General features: G+C 39.1%; 1 protein-coding gene across 2 annotated transcripts; it reads right to left on the bottom strand.

Moving 5' to 3' along the window:
* On the bottom strand, positions 1-26423 carry klf15 (Kruppel like factor 15). 2 transcript variants are annotated; one of them, XM_059330143.1, is made up of 3 exons: positions 26269-26423; positions 22936-24377; positions 1-102 (listed from the first exon to the last, which is right to left on the bottom strand). In XM_059330143.1, the coding sequence occupies exons 2-3, from the start codon at positions 24156-24158 to the stop codon at positions 78-80; spliced, it is 1248 nt and encodes a 415-aa protein (XP_059186126.1). In that variant the 5' UTR covers positions 24159-24377; positions 26269-26423; the 3' UTR covers positions 1-77. The 2 variants fall into 2 exon arrangements, with proteins under 2 accessions (XP_059186126.1, XP_059186125.1); XM_059330142.1 differs by lacking the exon at positions 1-102 and adding an exon at positions 10278-11907.
* Between the last annotated feature and the right edge of the window lie 458 nt (positions 26424-26881).

The raw sequence follows: 26881 nt of genomic DNA on the forward strand, positions 1-26881 counted from the left end.
GCTCACCTGCCGGCGGATCAGCGAGGACCTCCAGGTGCTGCCATCTGCTTGTACTGCACTGACACAGAAATTGGCCTTCAGTGAGGAAAGAGGCAGACGAATCTGCAGGGAATAGCAAAGCTGTCAATTTCATTACTTATTTTCATATTTCATTACCTTTTAGTTGAGGCCCCAGGCAGTTACTTACCTTGCCTAATAGTAAAGTCTGCCCCTGGGGTTTTTCCCATGAACCACAGTGTATTTCACTGGTGTTTCAGACTGTGAGTGGCTGTGACTTTGGTGTGTGACACAACCATGTCATGTCATGGACCCAAGGAAGTGTGCTGTCGAGTGTGAAGTGGTTTGGATAAGTGGTTCATGAGAAAACTGCAAGCAACAATAGCCATTCTGAACAGGCATGTTTTAAACGGACACTGCACTAGTGATTTATTAATAAAGCTGGAAAAAAAAACAATACACATTTTCAAATCCAAGCCCTGTGGTCCCTCTATGCTACACTATAAAAAAACCTGTTGTTTTTACGGTAAAAAAAAAACTGGCAGCTGTGGTTGCCAGAACTTTACCGTAATAAATGCGGTGCAACTTTTTTCTAATATTACGGTAAAATGATATTGGCACTGTTGATGTCACATTTAAGATTGCCATTTTAATCCACATTTTACATGTATTTCACATTTTACTTTTTCCATCAAAAGAATCACTGTTCTGCCATATAATTGACTAGAAAATACTTTATAAATGCCGCATAAATTAACGATTTTGCCATTAAATATTATAGTATATTTATGTTAGATGGTGTTTAGTACATTTAACAGTGAAAAAAAATATTTTTACAAAAATAAATGCAAAATTTACAGTGATGGCTTGTATATATATTACAGTATATTTTTGTTACAAACACGGTGCCCGCGTATTTTACAGTAGAGTAGTTTTTTTAAAACCTGTAAAAAACACTGTTTTGGCTGATATATACATTTACAGTGTTTCATTGTTACTGAAACTGAATTAACCCATTTATTATTTTACTGTCTTCTACTGTCATGATTTAGCAGTTTCTCACTGTAAAATCTACAGACATTTTTTACAGTGTAGATGCCTTCATGTCTCAATATACATAATAACAAGGATTTGTACTATATTTTGAATATATTAATTTCCCAAAGCAATGAACTGTGTGTCATTAACAGTTTGTGTACAATGTGTGCTTTTGTCTGTTTAATGTTTGATCCACTGTGGATGAATCATGCAGATGTGCATAAAGTGATGTGTTCAAAGCAAATAAGGAGGAGGAGTATGAGCAGCCCATTGTCTAACTGCTTCCCTTCTGACAGGAAATGTGGTTCCCTGTGGACGACTGCTGTGTCTATACAGGCTGAGGTACCTCAGGACACAAGGGCAGGCTCATATTCACACAACCAAGATAGAACACTTAGTCTTCTTGTAGACATACAATGTGCAGAACACTCATCACCCATGTTGTAGCTATCATTATGTCTACAGCATAAACGATAGATCACTGAGATTCTGCACAGCTCCAGCTCTGCAATCCCCAAAGCCAATTAATCAGCCCAGACTGGCCAGCTCCAGCTCACTGAACAACTCAGACATAAAGAACCTCCCGTCGAGTATCGGCATGTAACCTTGATCCTGCATGGCCACCATAAAGCCAGCAGGAACATTGATAAGATACTGCATGTTTGTGTGCAATAAACAGTCTCCTGTGTAGCTATATGGCACTGAATGTTGTAGAACACAGTGATGTTTCAGGACACTGTGGTAGTAGGTTAAATTAGTCTCATGGGCTTTAAATATTATCAAAATGTGGAAAAAAATGTTAACTTTAAATTACTTCAACTCAATATGATCCTGAAAACAGCAACCTGGAAGCTAATATTTTGTCTATCAACACAAGCTAACATATTTCACACCTTGCCTCAACACTTTAACAAACATTTGCAAGAGACTCTGCTGCAGACCTGCACTGTCGGGACCGGAAGTTGATTTGAAGCCTTTCACAATAAAAGCGAGCATACTGGAAGCACGTATTTTTCATTCCCCGTGTTTATTTCGTGGGTCTTTATTTTATGTATACATTGTGAGAATTTTTATGTGTACTGATGTGTTCAATTAAGAAAAAATTAAAAATGTATATCTTTCCAGTTCAACTGAATAAAGTGAAAAAACGCAAGAAAATATCAAGATAAAAACCAAATGAAAAAGACAGTCTGGCTGCAGACCTGCACTGTCAGGACCCTTCGTTGCAGACCTGCACTGTGAGGTCTCCTGCACTGTGAGGTCCGGAAGTTGATTTGAAGCCTTTCAAAATAAAAGCGCGTTTACCGGAAGCACATATTTTTCGTTCCCTGTGTCTGTTCCTAGGGTCTTTATTTTATGTATACATTTTATGTGTAAATATGTTTGTGTCATTTTTTAAAAAAAAGTCAAAAACCAGATTCTTTCAAATTAATGAGTCCTCTCAATATTTGTCAGAGAAGAACTTTGTGATGGTATGAAGACACATAAGTTGTCCCACTGTTTTGCACACACACACACACACACACACACGACACAAGGACCACACTTCTGCACTTCACTGCTTCTGAAGTTGCAAAAGTCAGAAGTTCCTGGCTCACTTCCATAAGGAGTCTGGTGGGGTCTGGTTCACAGATCTGGTCTCTGGTCTGCTGAGTGTACATTGGTTATGATGTAGCTATAAGGGTTTAGCATCTGTGTGAGCATGCATTACTTTGGGAGAGGGGTTATTGTGAGCACAGAGAGCTGGGAGGTGGGGAAAGCGACAGCTAATTCATCCCATATGATTTTTTCCACCATGGAGGCATGTACCTTGACAAGTGATCGCAGATATAAACAAAATGTACAGGCTGCACCTGGTTTAGCTCACGATCTTCTACACAAAATAAGGGCACATAAAGAGATACTACATATTGTACACTGCTATTATTAGAGTTGGTTTAACTAAGAAGGTTGATTTTGCAAGACAACGTATTTCATACCCTGCCTCAAAACAGGCAGAGAAGAACTTTGAGCTGACATGAAGACACATAAGTGTTATAATCAAACCTACTGAAGCACTAACACATCTGACGTGAACACAGCAACAGCAGCAGTGGGTACAGCTCAAGGCTGACGCTAACAACTGAAACACTGAGTTGTCCCGAGGTGTTGCATGCACACACACACACACACACCAAGGTTATTATAGTTAACGAAAACTAGAATTGAAAAAACATTTTCGTTACAGTTTTTTACGATTGAATAAACACAATTTTGATTGTTTTGTTTTGTTTAGCAAAACCCAACACACGAATAGCACAACCACATACCCAATTAGCAAAACACCTTAACTCCTTTGCAAAATGAACCACTCTTGTAAAAACTATACACTAACTTATCAAAACCATATTTTTTTACCATATGAAACACACACGTTGCATATGACTTAACTCTGTTTGCACCAGTTACACTCTGCTGTTGAAAACCTTAAACACTTTCGGCTAATTCTGCTTCTTAGTGCATAGAGTAGTATGGGTGAAGCACACAGTGAATTTGCAAAACATCGCTCGGATTTGCACAACTGTAAACACAATGTCTGCTCACACTTTTTGCAAAACAATACACACAGTGAACACTTGTATGCATTACTGTAGACACCACACAGGACACAAGACTAATGCTGTTGACAATGTTATTTATTTTTTTACATATACTCAAGCCAATATGGTGAAAAAAAAAAAACATTTCCCAGTTTTCATGAACATAACATTTTATCCTGTACAAAAAAAGAACCCCCCCAAAAAAGAAAACACAGCACATAAATTGCTACTGTTGGTCTCTTCTCCTAGCTGGATCTGGCCAGAGAATTTCATCCACATCACAGGCGATATCCTCATTTGCAAGACAGCGGGGAAAGAATCGCCGTGCATGCCGTATCCACCCCTGTATGGCTGTGGCCTCAATCTGGTCACAGGCCTCCTCCATGGCCTGACTGAGGGCTACCCGAGCCAGGGGGTGCAGATCGTAAACCTTCCACCATCATGCCGAGAAAAATTCTTCAATTGGGTTAAGAAATGGAGAATATGGTGGCAGGAAAAGGACTGTGAAATGTGGGTGCTGCGTAAACCATTTCTGAACCAGAGCAGAGCGGTGGAATGAAACATTGTCCCAGGTGACAACGTATTGGATCTGCATGTTATTTATGATTGTGAGGTTGTATACTCTGTCCAAAAATGTAAGGATGTGAGGTGTTTTATACGGACCCATGTTGGCATGGCGGTGGAGGACCCCATTCTGGGTGATTGCCACGCAAAGGGTGACGTTACCCCCACGTTGCCCCGGGACACTAATAATTGCCCTCTGGCCAATTACATTTCTTCCCCTCCTTCTGACCTTTGAGAGGTTGAACCCCACCTCGTCTATGTAGATGAACTCATGCTGAATGGCCTCAGCATCCATTTGTAAAACTCTCTAAAATACAGTGAAATACAAGATTGTGTAGTTCAGCATAGATTTAGTGTACAGTACATTTACATGTAAAAAAAGGTTATGTGTGCAGTATGCAACATCAGAGTGCTAAAATGAACAATACATACCTCCACATACTCATGCAGCAGCTGTTTGACCCTCTCTGAGTTCCTCTCAAAAGGCACTCGGTACATCTGTTTCATTTGTACCTGATGTGCCTTCAGGATACGAGCTATGGTGGACAGAGAGACCTGATTCACATTCTGAAAGATGATTTGGTCTTCAATAATTTTGGCCTGGATTTCACGAAGCCTGATGGCATTATTTGCCAAACCATATTCACAATCTCCCTCTCCTGCAGTGGTGTGAGAATGGGAGCCCTTCCTCCTCGTTGTACTCGACCCTCAATCCTATGTAGAACAAAATACATGTAACCTACTGTAAAATGTCACAGGAAGGGGTATCAAAAGTGCTGATATGGGGTGCATACAGTAAGAAGCTGTAAACAGGTAATTTTTTTTACCTGTTTTCCAGTCCGAATGCCCTTATGACAGATGCCACGGTGAATCTGCTGAGATTTGGCTGGACTCTCAGTCCAGCCTCCCTCAGTGTCAATCCATGGTTCACAACATGGTCCACAAGAGTTGCGCGAATTTCATTGCTTAAAGTTGGACCTCTTCTCCTTTGAGCTTCACCTCCTCCTGCTTGAAGTCTTCCCCTTCCTCTTCCTCTTCCTCGGCCATGGCCTCTGGCACGGCCTCTGCCTCCTCCTTCTCCTCCTTCTCCTTCTCCTATTCCCCCTCTCATCCTCACTATTCCTCTTCCTCTTCCTTCCATTTTGGTTAAGTTTGGTGAACTCACCTGCTGCATTTTTATAGTGCTTAAACCTGATTGGTGTGTCTACAATTAAGCAATCTTGTGTTTGCACACCTGATGGCAGTGTTCAATCAACTGGCTCATAGGTGTGGTAATTTGACAGTCAGTGCTTTAGAATTGCAAGGAAGTGACATCTTGATATACTTCTGTGTCTAATGCATAGACGTGTGTGTTAGTGTTTCAAATCACTGTGTGTGTTGTTTTGCACAAAGTGTGAACGGACTCATTGTGCTTACAGTGGTGCAAATCTGGGGCCAAGTTTTGCTCCTTGAGTGTAAGGTTTTGATAATTGGGCAAAACTTTAGATTTTAGTGTTTATTCAATCGTAAAAAACTGTAACTGAAATAAAAATAAAAACAAGAGTTTTTACAAAAACGATAACTAACTGAAACTGTATTGTGTGGTTACAAAAATAACTAAAACTAAATAAAATTACAGTGAAAATGTCGTTTCGTTTTTCGTTTTCGTCTTAGTCAACTTTTTTCATACAACCAAGATAGACTGGATAAACTGGGAATATTTGAAGCAGAATTTTGATGCTGTGTTTTTTTGTTTTGCCACCTTTTCAACTTTTCATATCTATTTATCTTTGTGTTCCTATTTCTCCGCCGCTGAGTGTGTGTATTTTATTATTATTTTAAATTACCGTAGGGGCAACACTGCATAATCCTTTTTGGTTGATGTGAAATTTATTTATTTAGCTCCAACTAAATATCTGCTGGTTAGTGAACATGCAGGAACACATGGTTAATATGTTTACTGAGACTGGGATGTCTACACTCCAACCAAGATTAAAACACCTGGAACTGTAAGAGTTAATAACCTTATTGGGGCTGAGATGGATAAACCAAAGAAAATAAAGGCAAAATTTATTATGACCTTTTTGAATCACGCACCCAACACATAGCCCATTACAAAAACACTAAAACTAATAAAAACTAAACTAAAACTAACCATTTAAAAATAAAGAAAACTAACAAACTCACTCTAAAAACTGACTAAAAGTAACTGGATTTGAAAACAAAAATTCACAATGAAATTAAGAAATTAAAAAAAACTAAAACTAATAAAAAAAATCCAAAACTATTATAACCTTGACACTCACACACACACACACACACACACACACACACACACACACACACACAAACAGACTTTGTCACTTCTGCTATCATATTATCATATACATTAGGTTGAGTTTAAGTTAAAATTAGAGAATGAGACTTAAGTCCTTGGTTCATCTACTTTGCATGGGGGAAGAGTCCCTTCTTTTTCCATTGTTCACTGTCACTAAAGGTAATCACACAAATCATAAATACACATGCATATGTGAAAAAGTCCTCCATAAGTGTCACATCACATGGAAAACACATTTATATTGCAAGGTGTGATATGCGCTAAGGTTAAGGTCAGTTTTAGAGTTAGGCTGTGTAAATAAATGGAAGTGAATGGAATGTCCTAAAGAGTAGCTGAGCAAACGTTTGTGTGTGTCAACAGGGATCGAGGTCACAGTGAAAATCATGTCCACTGATTATCTGAAGGGATGCTATTATGTTAGCTGTGATTATAGTGGCTCAGCTGGGACATTACAAACCTGCGTTGTGTCGCCTCTGCAAGTTGAGGCCAAGGTTATTATAGTTAACGAAAACTAACGGAATAACGAAAACTAGAATTGAAAAAAACAAACATTTTCGGTAACTGAAATAAAAGCAAGAGCTTTAAAAAAAAACGATAACTAACTGAAACTGTATTTTGTGGTTACAAAACTAACTGAAACTAATTGAAATTATAGTGAAAATGTGCTTTGTTTTCGTCTTTGTCAACTTATTAACCTTTTTGGTTGATATGAAATCTATTTCATCTATCTGGTTTTATGACTTAATAAACTTATTGGGGCTGAGATGGATCAGACAAAGGAAATGGATTTATTGTGACCTCATTGAATCTTGCACCCAACAAATACCCCATTACCAAAAAACTAACACTAAAACTAATAAAAACTAAACTAAAACTAAGCATTTTCAAAAAAAGAAAAACTAATTAAAACTAGTAAACTCACTCTAAAAACAAATTAAAACCAACTGAATTTGAAAACAAAAAATCACAATGAAATTAAAACTAAAACTAGTGAAAATGACTCAAGTTTGCTGAAAATGATGTCAGTCCATGTCAGTCTGCAACTTACTAAAGACAACGTACACATGCTTGTTTCTTTTTAGTTTTATTTGTAAATGCATCTTGGGTAGAACAAAGAAAAAATATAATATATTCATATGTACTGAAATGTTAAGTTATGTACACATTTAGGGTTTACACTACAAATCTTCACAACAACTGATTTGTTTTAAGATATGGTATCAGAATAGTCTCTGTGTTTCCTGGACGCCCCAATGTACACTCCTGCATATTTACATACATTCATAGGATGCGATAAAACACCTGTGTTCCCACAAGCATTAAAAATTCAAAAATTGAATGAAAGGAATGATGTGCAATGTTGTTTACCCCTGCTTGTTGTCACTTTACATACATGAATTACACATGGACGGTATCGTCACAGCCCTACATATTCACAGCGGGGTGTGGAACACAAAGCAAACAAGTACAAAGTGTGTCATGGCCTCAAAAGGGTTGTTGTGACTACACTTCCCAGAAGCACATTATCCTCGTCCTGGTAGTTCAGCACCATGGTGTGTAGTGTTGTCCATTGATGCCACCTCAAAGTGAAGTAACTGCCAGAGGTCAAAGGCCGTCAGGGTGTCACCAGTAACAGAGAAAGCAGGGTTGAGGCAGATTTTGTGTCAAGTCTTCAGCAAAATTAAACTTCAAATAACAATAGCAGACTGAGACACTCAGACTGACATGGGCCATATTAAGCAACATGGTCTCACAGGAATCCGTGGAATAGCCACGGAATCACTCAAATTTCCGTGAAACTGACACGGATTTCGCTACAATGCAAGTTAATGACAGTCATATCCTGTGGCTATTCCAACATACAAAGTGATTATGTACATTCACTGGGTGAATATTTAGAAAATAAAACATATATTTCTCGCTAGAAATGTGATCAAAATCCATTTTTATGCAGTCAAAATATTGATTTTTTTCACTAAAAATGAGAGAACTGTCCGCCATGTTTTTTGTTCTGACCGCTGGGACCTTGAAAGTCACGTGACTTGGAACAAACCAATAGGAAGAAATATCCATGGAATAGCCACAGGATATGACTGTCCATAACTTGCATTGTAGCGAAATCTGTGTCAGTTTCACGGAAATTTGAGTTATTCCGTGGCTATTTCACGGATTTTGTGAGACCAGGTTCATATTAAGACACATTTTGAACAGTCACTTAACACCCCATTTATAAGTGTATCACAGAAAATTCCCAAATTTCCAAACCATGTGGCTCTCCGGTAAGGGTTCTGTGGTACAGTAAGGCCAGAAAAACAACATACAGTGGAAACAGCTTATAGTGATCCACTGCTTTATCACTGTAAAATGTAACTCATCACCTTGCATAAAAAATAGCTACCTTTACTAATTTCTGCTGACTTTGTTGACTCTACTAAATTGAACTTAGATAAAACAACTATCTGGTGAGGAAAACTCATCAGCTTTATGTACCTTTATTTAAAAGTATAAGTCAGAAAACCTGGAGAAACTCGACAGAATTGCATTTTAATTTCAGTTATTTACATTATTAGTTATGACGGCCCTCATTTCCCATCATGCCTAGCGCTGGGCTGAGTAGAGGGTCAAGTTTCCTGTATTATGTTTTAAAATGCCAATGTTTGTTAGTGTTTGTTTAGAACAACAGATTGTTGTCTCTCTTGGTTGTAAAAGCTTACACTTCTAGTTAAGCTTACTTGAAAATGTTAAGGTGATCGGTTTCCTGGTACTTTGTGAGTAATATGAAGACTTGCAAGGATAATTGTTTTGAATGAGTACTGCATACCTACAGAAGATTTTAAGGTTGTCTGAATTGACATTCATAGTAAATTAATGAGTCAACTACACCCAAATTTACTTTGACATGAGCTGTCAAAACATAGGTCTTTTAAGCTTAACAAATAAAAATGAATGATCTGCTTTACCTTAAAATATTGATACAATTAGTTCCCCTACTTTTTTCAGGAGACAACTTCAGTCAGAATCATTTCTATAAAAATGCTTGATGTTTAAATATTTTCCTTATAGTAATCAAGTAGACCACTTAAAGTGTTTGTTTTGGTCCTTTCTTACATGACAACATATGGAAAAATTATTTAAAACTATGGTAATACTATTTTATTCAACATTAATGGCTTTGCCTTGCAGTAACCAGGCTGGTTATCTGACACTGTGTGCACATTTAAACCATGACAGGAAAGAAAGATGTTCTCATGCTCATGATAAATTGGCAGAAACTGAACCAACGCAGCAGCGAAACTTTGTAGTGTGGAGCCTCTCTTCCTTTAAGCTTTTGAGCGTGGGGCTCTGGGTTTAGTGGCTCGAGGCAGTTAAAACGAATGTGCACAGGGAAAGTGTTTGAAGCCACTATCATCGAGTGGGTTGATAAACTCTGTGGCCACTCAGGGGCTGCCTGCTGACACACAGACAGGCCTTGGTGAGGCAACTTGAAATTCAAACCACCACAGGAGGAGAAAATTAAATATTCCACCTGAAATAATGAGTTTGCATACAAAATGTTACTACACCGTAAAAAAGGTGTGTCTAAAGACAAGATAAATCTGAGGGAAATGATCTTGCTGCATGGACAGATAATTTCACTTGACAAAATTTCTAGAAATAAGCATGTTGAACACTTAAAATAAGAAATTAACTCTTAAAACAAGATAAATGATCTAAAACTTTTAAATCTAAAGTTTTTTTAAATCTTGGTAAAATAATCGCTGCTCGCTAATCGTTCATCGCTGCTTGCAGCTTTAATTTATCTTGCTTTAAGAGTTCATTTCTTATTTTAAGCGTACAACATGTTTAAGGGAAGGGGGAAGGAAGGGAAAGGAAAGGAAGAAGAAAGGGAAAAAAAATCAAGCAGCTTCTCTCTTTTCTCTCTGTTGTGACTGCTTATTTATTTTATTAATAAATAACAGATTGTACATTTTTGTAACAGGGTAGGCGTAATAAGCTATGCTTCAGCCTTTTCGGTCCAAATGTCTATTACCAGTTTTCTTTCTCTGTTTACTTATTGTTTCCTTTGATCAATGTTTTTTTTTCTGGTTTGTTACTTCTCTTTTAATGACATGTACTGACCGAAATAAACAAAACGAAAAAATGTTTACAGAAATCTTGTCAAGTGAAATTATCTGCCTATGCAGCAAGATCATTTCCCTCAGATTTAGTGTTTTTATCTTGTTTTTAGACACACCGTTTTTGCAGTGTGGGCAGAAGATTTGGCAAGTTATGAATTAATATTCATGTAATAAATATACTTATGTCAATTAAATGGTAATCTGCATGAGAAAGAAAGAAAAAGCAAAAAAGTTCCCTTATAATGGTGATCAATTTGACCCAAAGAGACATGATCACTATATGCTGTTTCCACTGTAAAATAAAAGGCCAGCAAGTACATACACATGAGATAACAAACAAATATCATTGAACACTGATCAGAAGGCTGATTTAACAATCACTGTGTGCTTAACCTTTAAGTTGCATTTCACTTTTGGATTTCTGGTGTAGCTCCTCGTGTCCCAGCGGGTTGCTGTCAAATGTGAGAGGAGTCTGGGTAGTTTATCGTGAGGTTTCCTAGCTCTCTGCCTGTGCTAAGCTCACTAATAAAGGTACTCTTCAACTATATTGTCAACCAACTGTGGTGCAAGGCAGCAAAATCTAGGACAAAACCATGGGAAAGCCCTGACAGGAGAAAGCTCTGTGGACCCCAGGAAGAGTAACTATTACTCTGGTAGCAGCTAATGAGGATCTGAATGAACTTCCTCCAACTTCCTCAACATTGCATACGGTGAGGAATGTCCAAGTCATTGGCAGCTTTCAGGAAGCTAAAGGACAGTTGTTGATCCAGGTACAATGGACACGACGACTATCAGCAAAGCTATCACATAATAATCCAGTCTGAATGAAAATAAGCTTATCTTATCTTCTGCTGAGGCAGCGATAAGGACAGAACAAACATAAGGAGTACAACATACTGAAGCACCAACAGCAACAACAACCTTTAGCTGATTACAGACACCATGGTAACTGTGTACAATAAATTAAAACAATCACAGACTGCTGAAACAAAAAGCAAGGCATGCTTCCACTCACAGACCAAACTGATGGTGCAAACATTTACGTTCACACTCACACTGTGCTTCGTGGCCTATGTCTGTATGAGAGTGATCCCAGCATTCCCACCGATCTGATCTGAGCACGCGTCAGTTTGCTGAGCGAACTGTCCTGCTGTTTCGTGGAAAACGGTGGACTTTGATGTGTTTTGACAGATGGTCACTGCGGGCGAACCTCTTCTCACACACTGGACACTGGTAAGGCTTGACACCTGAGTGGGAACGCCGGTGTCGAGACAGCTCATCAGAGCGGGAAAACCTGGAAGATGAAGAAGAAGTGTTTCAGATTTAGCAACGATAAATGGTGTGGACTTCAGTCACATGACTTGGTCACACTCACATCACAAATCTAATGATCTTAGACTAGGGCTGGGCGATATATTGATATAAAAATATATCAATATAAAAAATATATTGATATATTTTTTAAAGTGATATGGAATTAGACCATATCGAGAATATCTACTTAGTTTTAAACATCTTTCTTTATATATAAATGCTGCCCTTACTAGGGTTTGTCATATTTAGTTCTTTTGTAATGTTCGGTATTCTTTTCTCAAAAATCGAAAAAGATTGGCCTACTTTATTTCATAGGCTATTTTTATTTAAGATATTTTTCTATTTAAATGTGCACTTTAAGGAGCTTTGATTTAAAAAAAAAAAAAAAAAAGGTACTCCTGTTGTTATACAGTATTTATGTTCACTTAAATAAACGGTTTCAACAAAGCTACTTGTGACATGTCATATTTGGTTTTGACTTTGACTGAACATTTGCTCTCACTTTGGGATAAAAATATCAGGATTTATATCGTATATCGATATTCAGCCTAAATATATTGGGACATGACTTTTGGTCCATATCGCCCAGCCCTACATTAGACTCAACTTGGCAGAAATCATGAGAGACTTGAACCTTGACTTTGACTTTAACAATCAAAATTATGTGTGATTTAACTTGGAATTATTTTATATCTAACTATCTTTCTCAAGCCTTATAATAAATTAAAATTGATCCCATTATAAAATGTGCAAAATTTTTGTTTTTCCTAACAACAGAAATCTGTTGAAAGCAGCCAATAGCGTTGCACAAGCAGGAGAGTAACCAGAATACCATTATATTGGGACAAGCAGAATACTAATTTTGATATTTTGCCAGTTTAAATGTCAGATCACCAGGGAGTGTATTAGCTGTTGCTGCTACACATTCATGGCTGGGTGATTTACCCCCAAGGGCAAATTGAAATGTGTCTGTAATCTGCCAAAGAACATTTCTGAGTTAAAATAATCATCACTCTGTAACATTATAATCATATTGCATGTGTTTTTTGTAGTTCAACAAGTCTTCACTGGTGAAACAAACTAACTGCTTCATATCAGTTTGGGTTGTGATGAAGGAAGCTGTGTATGCAGTCACAAACTCAGCAGAAAAAGAGTTCAAACACAAGATCTCCAATAAGCTACTCCAACAAAAGGCATGGCTGGTTTAATGTGTAAACCCCATGTGTTGAAGTTCATTCTTTTCAAAATTTTAAATTTTTTAACTGATAGTATTAATTGGGCAAAGTATGAAAAATTGTAATGGCAATGAAATTGGTGAAGGGTGCATAATACCTTGTTTAAAACTTGAAACATTAACCCTTTTGATGACAACATATAAACACCTTCTAATCCACAACACGAGTCAAAAATGACCCGCATTCATTTCTCATGGTATTTCATGCTGGCTGTGTGTTTCTTTGCTCTATCTTTTGTAATCAATTTAATTTATTTCAATAATGTATCATAGAAACATACAACAATGGCGTACATGAAATAACATTGAAGATGGATATGGGTCATTTTTGTGACCCATGTTTTGCATTAGAAGCATAGTGATACAAAAAAGAGTTTTTATTCAAAAAGTAAGAAATGAAAACAAAAAATAAGGATGTATGATGATCAAAAACAAGTTGATTGAGGAAAACCTGGAATACTGAATGATGAAATTACTTTATTGCAAAGATATAGAACATAAAAACTCAGTCGAGTCACTTTAGACCCATGTTGTGCATCAAAGGGTTAAGAGAGATGTGTTTGGAAGGCCTTCTCCACCTCGTGAGAAAGTGATAATTAAGAGAAGCGTCTCAAGTGCGTTCCTCCAGAATCTGTTCTATTCATGCGGAAACTATTCATTGCCCGAACAAACAATGAGAACAGGTCTGACAAAAATATTTACTTTACGAGTACACGTGTTTTAAGGACATTCAACAAACTTGGCAAGTGTTTCTACTGCATGATGAAATCAGAGATAAAAACCTTTCATTATTTCTGTGTAGTTCTAAAAAAGCTCCCTGTTTTTGTACACAACGCGGATACTGGGACCAGAATTTTCTCACCGAGCCCCACAGTGTAATTATCTGCTACGAGAAAGAATGCTTCACATGTTGTCGCTCCGACTCATTTGGCTGTAACTCATGTGGACAACTAAAGCATTGCAGCAGGGTTAGCATGAGAGGCATACACGTCTTGGCTTCAGCCACACTGATGACAGCTACGGGCTTCTTCCCAGCAACCTAGTTCTCTGAAACCAGGCTCTGCCTCCCAGATGTTGCTCCGCTGACCTGACAAGATGATGAATTGATACTATCGCACCCTGTAATTAAGCAGCAACACATAAGGAGCTGCAGTCACATGAAAATACAGTGCAAGCTCAGAGCTAAAGTAAAGCTGCAGTAATAGACGTGATTAAGTTGCAACATCTGACAGCAGTTTATACAGGAAGACACAGCCAATAAAACCATTCCATAACACCTTAAACACCTCGCCTGTACTTGCTAGTAAAAATTGAAACAAGCAGATTAAGTGTTCACAGTGACTTGAGTAGACAGATTAGTTGTTTAACAGGTTCTGACTCTGTCCAGTTACATCTTCTAACTGCCAGGGGACCATTGGTGACCATAGGATCACATGAAAACCAATGCACATCGAAGCCACAGGACAAAGTGTAAAGACGAGTCAGCAGTCCACATCATTGCAGGATGCATGTGGGATGAAATTACAGTCATAAAAATACAAGTATAAATATAAATATAATGCATGTCTCTCAGTATTCTGTGTACATCCAAGTCTGATCTACATATAGATGGTCTCATTGTGTAAACAGTAAAGCTAACTGCCACTCTGAAGGCTGACATTCCAACATCTGGTTTGGATCTGTTGTAATGCAAAATGACAAAGTATCAGAGAAACAGAGGGATTTATAATATTTGATCTACCTTTGAAGCAGTTTTCTCTCTTCTAAAGGAACTGTTTCATATTTTCATGTCAACTAAAGTTGCTTTTAGTTAAAAAGTTGAATAACAGACTAGAAAATGGACTGATTTTCATTAGAAAACAGTTGGATTGGGTTGGCACATCTGCAGAGGCAGGCAGGAATGAAAAGCAGTCTAATCTGTGCAGACCTCTTCTTCTGGCCTTGAAAGAGAGAGGTGCACTGAATCCAATAAGTTCCTCTCTTTGTGTGTGGGCACATTACTCCCAGAAACCCCCTCAAGGAGTCCCCAGCTTCATTCCTCCAGCAGTCATGCTCTCTATAAAGCAAAATAAATGCACCAGAGACATCGATTTTAGTGGATATTTATAACATTTCAGTAACTAAATGAAAGTAGAATTGCTAAAGCTGAAGAACAAAATATTAATCATTAAAATCCATTATTTAGAATCTAAAATGAACTGATTAGTTATTAACTAATGAATGGTCTGTCGAGGTATTGTACTTACTGGTAAAAATTGACACAACATGACAGTTTCCAGGTCTACCTACCCTGTTCTAGGGCTGGGCGATATGGACCAAAAGTCATGTCCCGATATATTTAGGCTGAATATCGATATACGATATATATCCAGATATTTTTATCACAAAGTGAGAGCAAATGTTCAGTCAAAGTCAAAGCCAAATATGACAGTCATTTTATTGAAACCGTTTATTTAAGTGAACGTAAATACTGTATAACAACAGGAGAACCTTTTTTTCTCCACAAAGTTCACATCTAAATAAAAAAATATCTTAAATAAAAGCCGCAGCTTGCCTGGAGCAAGGATCACATTGCAAATTTGAACTATATCGATATATGCGATATGGTCTAATTCCATATCACATTTAAAAATATATCGATATATCTTTTATATCGATATATCGCCCAGCCCTACCCTCTTCCCTTCATAGCTGTGGAAACTGATTTATGAGCACCTGGCAGCAAAAACGCTGTTAGCTGTCTAACCTCAGGTCCTCAAAGCATCAACACCAACTGTATCTTTGAATGTGAGCATCCTTCTTTGGGTTCACTGCTTTGTTGTCATCACATGAAACTTGGGAACTAAAATCACCTCATTGAAGAAGTAGGGCTGAGTGATATGACCGAAATCTTCTATTCCAATATACACGGTGCCCATAAAGTTGGAGTAATTTGTTTACAGACACAATCCTCCGTTAGCTACGGCAGCTAAGCTGCAAAAAGGACAGATTTAAGAATACTTTTTTACCTACTGCAATTGCACTTTAAAGTGACTCCCCTTTTAGTAAGGACAGAAGAATATTTATTTAAACTTTAGCTTAAGCTGCTTCTACTGTATGTATACAACAAACTGTATTTTTGCACATGTATATTTGCAAACCTGTTTATTTACACACCTGTATATTTGCACACTTGCTGTAACTGTTATCTATGAGTAGCAGCTACTAATGCACATGGACCATCCATTCCACTTTTTCTATCCTAGGCTATGTATTGTTGGCTCATGTTTTGTATAGGTGGAATATGTATGTATACATGTGTTGTGTTGTGTTGTGTTGTGTTGTGTTGTGTTGTGTTGTGCGTTTGTTGGCTGTTGGAACACCTACATTTCTCTGCTGGGATGAATAAAGTATATCTTATCTTATCTTATCTTATCTTATCTAACTGTGGTTTCATTTTCATTGTAATATGTTTGGAAGAGATTAATGAATAACGTTTTGAGAAGATATACACTTTATCTGCCAACAATAAATCACATTGTCACAATAATTTCATGGAAAGAGGTAAAAAATATTTTATTCCAACTTTATGGGCGACTGTATAGGTTATTTCATATCTCAATATTAATAGTATAGTATAGTATAATTAGTATATCAGTCTTTATAATGATCATATAATGATAAATATTGTATTCTGTCTACTCCATACAGCACCTCTATGATTAACTTGAGGTTCACTCCCTTAAGAAAGGATCAGAATGCCTGATCAGACGCCTGCCCAGCAAAAGATTCTACTAAAAATGTGAAATGAGGCATTTTGGAAGACTGATCAACCTGTAACAGACTCTCTGGACTGTACATTTTGAATAGAGGTCGACTGATATATTGGCCGGCAGATATATCGGGCCGATATTTGAGTTTTTTACTTGTATCGGCATGGGCCGATACGTGCGTGCGTTCGCCGATGAATTATCCCATTTGACTGAGCCAACAGCAGGCAAGGCTCGGTGCAACATCTGCCATTCTCTGGTGAGCTGCTGCTGATACCAGAAAAGAGAAAAACACATCAAATATGTGGATCATCTGAGGCGCCACCACCTCCAGGCCTAGAACTACATACACATTGTTTGCTATCAACTGTTAATGTGTTTTGTTTGTTTTGTTAACAAATGCTTCTTTTATGTTTAAATTGAGACTTGTGTAACATCTGTTATCATTGTGTCATTTTTATCATGTAAATGGAGGGAGAAAAGGCAATATCGGCTTCAAGAATCGGCCCAAAAAAATCGGCAGCACATATCAGGGATCGGTCAAAATAATCGGTCTTAGCCTTAAAAAACCTGTATCGGTCGACCACTAGAAATGATCAAATTGTAAAGCCTGTTTTCTGTCTACTCCATACAGCACCTTTACGATTAACTTGAGGTTCACTCCCTTAAGAAAGAATCAGAATGCCTGATCAGACGCCTGCCCAGCAAAAGATTCTACTAAAAATGTGAAATGAGGCATTTTGGAAGACTGATCGACCTGTAACAGACTCTTTGGACTGTACATTTTGAATATACACTAACTGCATGTGTCTGTGCAGCCATTCTCTCCTGTTCCTCTCTGCCTATGTGAGGAACCTTGACTGATCCCTCTCTTCCCTTTCATGCAGCGTGGCAGCCTGGACGTTCCTAGCCCACAGTCATGGTAACTATTCAACACTTTGTCTTTGTTCACTCCACTTCCTCACTGCTGCTCCCTTCAAGTGATTGTGTGCAAAACTGAAACAGGCCTGTTTCTCCCCCTCTATCAGCGTCTCCTATGCCACGACCAGCAGTGGGTTTTCTCCTGTCTGTCCTTTAAAACAATTATATATATCTAAATATATGTACAGTTTGTTTCCCTTACTTTTTTCTTTCACAATTTTCCCGACTCCTTTTTCCTTTGGTTGGCCCCCTCATTTATCCCATCACATACAGTGCTCTACACACACTGGTTCTCACACACACTTCCATCCAAACTACATCCTGCCTTTTGTGTACAGACAAGAGCCCTTTGTTAGTTGGAACACACAGTCTGGATTACTACGGCACAAAATTCTGCAGCTCCTCTCATGTATGAGGACGCACACAGCATTACAAGTACAATACATGAGTGGTGGCGGGTTGCCAGGTTGGTACTATAGTCAAAGCTTTTAGGGGATCTTATTGATCACTCAGTACCTGCATGCAAAAGGACAGTTTATAAATGAATCATTTTTTAAAAAGAGGAGACTTCTCAGAAACTGATCTCAGCGAGCTGTGGCACGTAGAGGACAAATTATGTAACTGCTCGGTGTCTGAGATACTTCTCAATGACATGTTCCTGCAAGTAAATGTAAGCGTACCATATGCATACATCAATGCACACATGCAAAGCATATGAAACACACACAAACACACCATGACACTACTTGCCACTGTGACAGGTCATAGTGCTGAGTGTGTGTGGAGCATTCCAAGCAGTGGTGCCCCAATGGTCTAGTGTTTCATATTTTTCCTGAATGATTAAGTTTAAATACTTCACACATAGTCAATTCACTTCACACAGTGAAAATAAAGTTCAATAAAATAATAAGCATGGGCCTGCAAAGTGTGAGAAGCTGCTGGTTCTGGAGGTATTTTCCCAACAGTCAATTCCCTTTTTGACATTTTCTTTTGTTGTTCTGCATGAGGTTGGTGAAATAAACAGTGTGTGTCCATGGAAACACCCACAACAGTATTTTTTTATGTCATAGGTGGGAGCATTTGGAAACCTTAAACATCCAGCTCCTACTGTTAATCTGACAAAAGGTAGAAGCAGTCAAGAGGACTCCTACGTCACTGAGCGCAAATCACAAACAATCCTAAATGGCTGCTACTGGCAATCTGCCTCGTAATCACATTTTACAAACCTTTAATGATATTGAGCTTTGATTGCCAAGGTATTATGATCATAGAAGAGCTCATCTAGGATGCAGTCACTTCAACAACCAACAGAAACAACTCACTAACAGTGCAGATATCTTCATTTGATCATGTCCTTACTTTCATTAACACATTGGACAAGAAGTAAAAGCTGTTCTTGCGTCCATTTGGAGATATATATATATATATATATATATATATATATAATATACGGCTTCTTATATGGATGCCGATCCATTTTTATTATGAAAAAAATAAAAAATGTATAACAACCTTCAGGACATGTAAGAAGCTAACAGTTATCTGCACACATACTTGACTATTGTTATTTGGATATGGCAACATGCCTCCTAAAGTATTTCTATCATGAATTCACTGACAGAGACGCAAAACGGACACAGACCCAATCACAGTTTCATGAAACGTGACATCATCCACAGCAACAGTGTCAACCCCACCCTTTCTTCCCACTTCTTTAATAAAAGTTAGTCGCAACAGCTTTGTGAACAGGTTTTAAGTTAGGAACTTTTAGTGCTATTTAAGAGTCCTCGTAGTGGTGAGGTAAAATGTTTCGTGAATACAGCCCCTGAAGTATTAAAAGCTTGGAAATAGCTTTGGGTTTTCTCAGACATAGGTTACTAACCAGAACTGGGTAGTAGCAGCCTCTGCTACTAGCCGACACACACTAGTCACTCTTCAGGAGTTTGTCACTTTTTAACTTGATATTCAAACCACCAAAGCAGGAAAAAATTAAATATTCCACCTGAAATAATGAGTTTGCATACAAAATGTTACTACAGGCTAGGGATAGGCGATATACCGATATAAAAGATACATCGATATATTTTTAAATGTGATATGGAATTAGACCATATCGCATATATCGATATAGTTCAAATTTGCACTGTGATCCTTGCTCCAGGCAAGCTGCGGCTTTTATTTAAGATTTTTTTTTTTTAAATGTGCACTTTTTGGTGCTTTGATTTTTTTTAAAAAGATACTCCTGTTATACAGTATTTATGTTCACTTAAATAAACAGTTTCGATAAAACTACCGTACTTGTGACATGTCATATTTGACTTTGACTGAACATTTGCTCTCACTTTGTGATAAAAATATCAGGATATATATTGTATATCGATATTTATTCTAAATATATCAGGATATGACTTTTGTTCCATATCGCCCAGCCCTACTACGGGCATAACAGGCACTTGTATGGGCAGTGTATACCACAGGCTATGCAGGGCTTCAATAAAATGCTCTGTCCCCCTGCCCTATCAGTTAACAGGGAGGTTGCTGGCATATTTGTTGACACAATGGAGAAAACCAGCAAGCTGTGCTGAATGGATCATCATGATAAACCATCTGAGAAGCATTTTAATGCTTAGTGGATAAAGTCACCCGTTTGCCACCTTCTCTAGCTTTAGGGGTGCTGAGCACCCATTGAGCCCCGCTGCCACCACCCACCCTCAATCAACGGTCATTAGATTCGATTAGACTGAACTTTATTGTCCCTGAACAAAGTAACAGCTACTTGGACAACAAAATGCAAAATATACCACCTACAGTAATGCCAATAAATTAGTATAGGAGTATGAGTTGTTACTGTTTTGCTTGCCACTATTGACTATATATCAATTTATTGTTGTTGTTTTCTCACCTGGTTCTTCCTGCGTGCTCTCCCTTTCCCTTTCTCCTTCTCCATCTTTCTCTCTTTCCTTTGGCACTGACAATCATACACAAATATATTGTAGCAGACCATTTCCGACATAAGTAATTTGATACAACATGCAGATAGCTGGTTTATATTATCTGTTACTTTAGCTTAAAACATAACCACAGTGAGTGTTTTCACACACTGGAATTATACAGTGATTATGTCTTTTGTCCAGACCATAAAAAGACGCGCGTGATGTAAAATTTATGTGACTCATGATTGCTAAAATGAGTCTCTGAAGCAGGGTGCTCAAACTTGCGGCCCGCGGGCCAATTGCGGCCCTCTTGACGATATTTTGTGGCCCCCACCTTGATATGAAAGTTTAATGTGAGTTTTATATGAATGGCACTTTACCGTGATGTGTGTGGAAGGTCCCTTTAATTGATTTTTTTTGTAATTTTGTATCTTTTTTTTAATAATTTTGTGTCTTTTTTGGTAATTGTGCCGTTTTTTTAGTAATTCTGTGTCTTTTTTTGGTCATTTTGTGTCTTTTTTAAATAATTTTGTGTCTTTTTTAGTAATTTTGTGTCTTTTTCGGTAATTCTGTGTCTTTTTTGGTCATTTTGTTTGTTTTTTAAGTCATTTTGTTTGTTTTCTGTCATTCTGTGTCAGCACCCCTAAAAATGGGCTAGCCTCGCCCATGGCCACAGTAATAAACAGACTGCCCTGATCACCTGGATTTAAAGTTGGATTTATGTTTTAACATGTATTCCCCTTGCAACCAGTCGGAGTTCACTGCAAGTATGTGTGTGTGTGTGTGTGTGTGTGTGTGTGTGTGTGGGCATATTGGTCTAATTTAAGCAATCTAGGCTAAGTCTAATCAAGTTTAATCATTTTAAACATTTAAAATGATTAAGAGAATTGGCCTCAATAATTAACATGAACCATGATTGCAACAGAAACATGGCTGAGAAGGTGAAACGTTGCTTTCACTTGATCAGTTTGAGTCTCCCGGCTGACCTCATGTCCTCAGTAAAACAGCGCGCTTTACTCTATGCTCAAGTCATTCTCCATCATACACACAAACACACACACTTTCAGACTGATAAATGTAAAAAGACCTTTACCTTAATTAGCAAAGAAATTGCCTCACTGAAGACATCCAAGTTCTCTCTCTGCCTTTCTGCCTTTCTCCATTACACACAGCAGGCTCCAAATTAGAACTTGCTGCTTTATACTTAGCACACACACACACACACACACACACACACACACACACACACACACACACACACACACACAGCCTCAGCAATTGCACAGCTGTCAAGTCTCAACAGGAGGTGCCCATGTTGTGCCCATGTGACTGCAGCCCACATGCTCCGACCCAGATTTAGTTTACACCCCCAAAAAAGACACCCCAGCTATTCTTGCTTTCTCACTGCCTGACAGGAAATGTGATTGTGCAAGCAAACCAATTTATGTTTCCACCAAATCACACTATTCCAATTAACACTTGAGAGGCTTCATGGCAGCGTTTAGATCCTTTCAGCTTCAAGGCTCAGTGAAAAGAAAACATTTTGATTGTTTGTTCTGCTACAAATCCTTGAACAATTTGAGTGTCTTGTCTCAACATATTACTGGCATTCCAGCAGAAACCTAATAAAGCCTCACTGCCATGGTAATGAACCCGATTACCAATAATTGCATTCGTGTTTTAGAGCTTCTGTTCTCATTTTTAGTTGTTTGGAGCTGAGGGAGGGTGTGAGGGGTCTCAATACCCTAAGTCCCCTCACCAGTGCTACTAGACCAGTTTAAATCTGCACCCACTTGGTTCCACTGAGCAACATTACACCCTGCACAGCACATAGACATGCCCCACTGACACATAATTACAGCTGCTTCCAAACAGACCGCACTAACAAATGGGGGTTAAGCCCTTTTAAATCATGCAGACGCATGCTAGAGCCTGCTGTTATTGCCCAGTCCTGACAAATAAACCTCTGCACAGACTTTATATAACCAGCCATAAACACCAGTCTAATCTGATAAGATAGCATAAACATAAAAAGCTGCAATTATGTTTTCAATTGTGGTCATTTTGAAAGAGCAGAGATCACTGAGTGTGTGCGCTGAATGTGTGATGGTCTCAGCCAGTGGCTTGTATGTTCAAATGTACAAAGAAACACATTGCTCAGCAGTACCCACCTCCATCCACAGCCCTGCCAGTTGCAGGCGAAAGGCTTTTCTCCCGTGTGCCTCCTCAGGTGGGCCTTCAGGTGGCTGCTCTTTGTGTACATCTTGGTACAGCCAGGAAAAGTGCATTTGTGCATTTTGATAAGATCTGCCACGGGGTTCTTCTGGAACTTTTGACCTCCAACAAGAATCCCTGCGCCCTGGCTGGCTGAGCTGTCCCCAAGCCCAAGAGGCTTAGCTGCAATGGGGACAGGGGCAATGCGTACGAACTTGGAGGAGACGTTAAGGTTGGGGGAGGGCAGTATGTGTGGCACCAGGGCAAAAGTCTGACCTTGGATGTTGACCAGTAGCTGTGCAATTTTAATGTCTGAGGCTGGGGCAGGCGGTGGGGGCTGGGCCACCGGGGTAAGAGGCGTGACTGTGGGCTCCTGCTTGATCTGAAGGGGCTGAATCTGTAGGATAACTGGCATCTCACTACTGTTAGTGCCACTATCTGATGAAGGCTTGTTGGCTGGAGCCTTCTTGGCCTCTGTGCTGGATTCATGTGTGGGGTTAACTGACGTAGTTTTGGTCTCCCTGGAGGCAGCAGTAGGCAGGCCAGCGGTGGGGACAGTTTGGTCTGAATACTTGACGTCTGGCTCTGGTTTAAGCTCAGGGGAGGTGTCCCTGCACCATTCCAAACCAACCTCTAGACCAAGAGCTTCCTCCAGTCCCACTCCCAACCCTGCACAGCCCTCTCGGATTTCCTGCTTCATCGTCACCACCTCCATATTCTCTTCCAGGAATTCTTCGATCTCTTCCAATGTGGGCTGGAAGGACCCCCCAAGTTGTTCCTCTGTCTCCACATTGGACCAGGTGAGGAAGTCAAAATGTTCCTCCTTTGTAGGCTCACGTTTGGAAGGCTCATCTCTACGTGAGTCCCAGAAAAATGTAGATAACGGTATGGGTGCCACAGACCCTGGCAGAACACTGCTGGCACCTCCTAAAGAGGCCTGTGACAGCAGGTGATCAAGGATGCTGTCCTGGCTCTCAGCACTGGAGTTGCTCCCATAGCTGGAGCTGAGCACCTGGGAGTCCGGGCTGGAACAGGAGCGAGGGCTGGACGACTCGCTCAGGTCGTCCTCCGAAAACGGTGATGGCATCACCTGGTAGGAGCTCAGGTCTGTCACCATGTCAGACAGCCGGTAGGCCTGTGGAGAGTCACTGTAAGGAAGAACTGAGGAGTTATCTACCATCCCTGGATAGTGCCAAACTCAGAGTCTGTGTTTAGGATGAGCTGTAAGGTATTCCTTGAGCTGCTGGGAAAGTGCGGCCAAACAAACCCAGGTCACCAAGGCCACACCTCCCACTCGGGTGAGATAGTGAAACACCTGGTGTTCTCTTCCAGGGTGGGAAAAGTTAGCGTGGAGGAAACACTTTGACAAGCCAAGGTCTGCAGCCAGGATACAGTGTCTCTACACAGAAATAAAGACAGACATGACAAATTAATCTTAATCTCACATACTGCTCACATTCAAAAGACAGAGCCTGACTTTAAAGCCAGAGCATTAGATGATTATATGCACTGAATCCATCTGTCAGTCTACATGAGATGCTGGTCACAGTCTGTGTATGCAAGTCCTAAAATGCTGAAGGAGAATTTTTGATTTGCAAGTTTGTATTTGAACTACTGACTCATTTAAAAGCAGTGTTGACATTATCAGAAACAGAATGAGAGAATAACCTCATGACATAACATAAATTATACTGTTTTGTTTTCTCCTATGATCTAATAAAAGGGTTATCATTCAATAACAACATATTTTTATGTTGGCTGATTTTAGTATCAGGCTCTGAGTTTATGATTTATAGATCACTAAAGTTGCTCTTCATGTGTTCCAACAATACTGACCTACTGGCCAGCCAAATGTGTTATAGGTAGGTCAGTGATATGACACTTATTTCTACATGTATTGATGATGTAATTTATTAACTCAAAAATCATGATGATTTATTTGACCTTTGACCCCCAAAACGTAGTTATTGCACTCTGGTTTTGCTGTAAAATGTTCTAATAGTAATGATAAACAGAGTGCAGTAACTACAGTGTTGTTGTCTTCTTTCAGCTTTTATATTTTGTTTTCAGTGAATAAACATTTTCAAACAGATTTCGTTATAAGTGTATATGAAAGTGTTTAACAACTCCTTTTAGAGATTTGTGTATTTTAGACTTAATATTATTAAGTAATGTTATATTTTAGTCTTAATATCATTTTATCTCACTGTTTTTCTTGATCACTATCAAGATAAGAATTTCCCTTTCAAATAAACATATATTTTTTATTATTTTTATGTTTAAATTAGTAAATATATCCAAAGCAAAGCAGATTGTGGTAAGTGCAATTACTACTTGGTTTTGAGTTGGATTTATTGGTTTTTATATAATTATTTCTCTGAAATAAAGCAAAATTGAAATCTAAAACTTTGTCACAAGATAAAACAGACATCAAGGAGTTCATGTTAGTTATAACTCAATTTTGACCAAAAATATAATTACTGCAGTTCGGCTTTGTAGGGCAGAAAATTCAGAGAATATGGTTCATCACATTGTTTTTATAATGTCCGAAAGACTTCATGAGTAGGTTATTTTCCTGAAACCTCCCTCCGCCCTCCCTATCCAGGGGCCCCTGCATGGTCTCAGTGACCGAGAGTAAACCCGGCCAGTGTGAGGAAAACATTATTTTCAGAAAACACCACATGGGGCAGCCGGGAGCAGCGTGTGTAAATCACCTGCTCTGCTTGTTTACGGGACAATTAAAGAGCAGTAAATCAGTGTCACCGCTGCCTCTGAAGTTGGAAGACAAACATGTTAGATATCAGGGCAAAAAAAACGCATGGCGCGCTGCTGTCGCCTCCTGTAGGCACATGGAGATATCCTCTTATGACTTATGAGTTATGCATTCTTACACAGCCGGGGCCTTGCATCTGTCATTATAACTCAACAAAATGTCATTTTTATTGGCATTATACTATTAATAAAAATATTGGCACAGTTATGACCATTAACTGGTCACGTTTTGCAGACTGCATGGATCGGAGAATCCATCCGGCAGCAATCAGAAAAAAAACCTCTTTGATTGAAATCAATTCATTTAAACTGTGTTGTCAAATCTCGACCTGATAGTCCACAACAGCGGACTGTGCGCTGTTTTCCGGCCGCCCCTCCCGCGGCGCATTACGCATGAGTAGGCGCGCGTCTCCGCTCAACGTAAACATGTTTTCGTCCAGTCTGCTGCAGCATATGGCACCGACGCGCACCCTGCACCCCTGAATCCTCCATTACATAAAACAAAGCTCCAGTCTTACCTTGTTTAGTCACAGCAAATATAATCCCAATGCAAAAGGCGCGTGCAGTTGTGTTTTATCCGCTGGAGCAGGTTTTGCCCTTGAGACTCGCCATGCAGCGACTGGACTGAGCGCTGACTGAGTTCTACTATATGTCCGTCACATGACTGCCAGTGTGTGTTACAGGGTTACTGTAGTGAGAAATAAGAGGCTGCTGCTGAAGGCTCGTCCCAGCTCTACAGCCTCATTGGTCGCTTGTGGTGGGACGGAGGCGGGTCTTCTGGTCCGTCACTCACAGGCTCTGCTGCGTGGAACAACATGTGGGGCTCCACGGTGCAGCAGGGCAGCTAGTCCAAACCTGTTCTCATCATAAATAACAACGAGAGGGGGCAGCATGGAGATTGATACTGCGATTCAAGTTTTCACATGCAAGTTTATCACCTTCTTTCCTGAGATTCATGTCTTCTCTACTTTTATATTACTTTTTTGATAGGTCTGACTGATTTAAACAAACCTGTTTTTAAGTATTTGGGGACCAAGTCAAAGCCAGTTTACTTTCAGTTTGATTTATTTGTACAGGCTGATTTAAAAGCAGTGGAGTTGACATTACAAGGCTGTGAACAACCTTTCAAAA

The sequence above is a fragment of the Centropristis striata genome, chromosome 3 (assembly GCF_030273125.1).
Source record: "Centropristis striata isolate RG_2023a ecotype Rhode Island chromosome 3, C.striata_1.0, whole genome shotgun sequence".
Lineage (NCBI taxonomy): Eukaryota > Metazoa > Chordata > Actinopteri > Perciformes > Serranidae > Centropristis > Centropristis striata.

Bases quoted from the DNA above. Each gene is read 5' to 3' on its own strand.
- klf15 (XM_059330142.1), bottom strand. From the start codon at position 24,158: ATGGTAGATAACTCCTCAGTTCTTCCTTACAGTGACTCTCCACAGGCC. The intron at 11,908-22,935 runs GTGGGTACTGCT...TTCATCTTCCAG, and splicing joins TGGCAGGGCTGTGGATGGAG to GTTTTCCCGCTCTGATGAGC.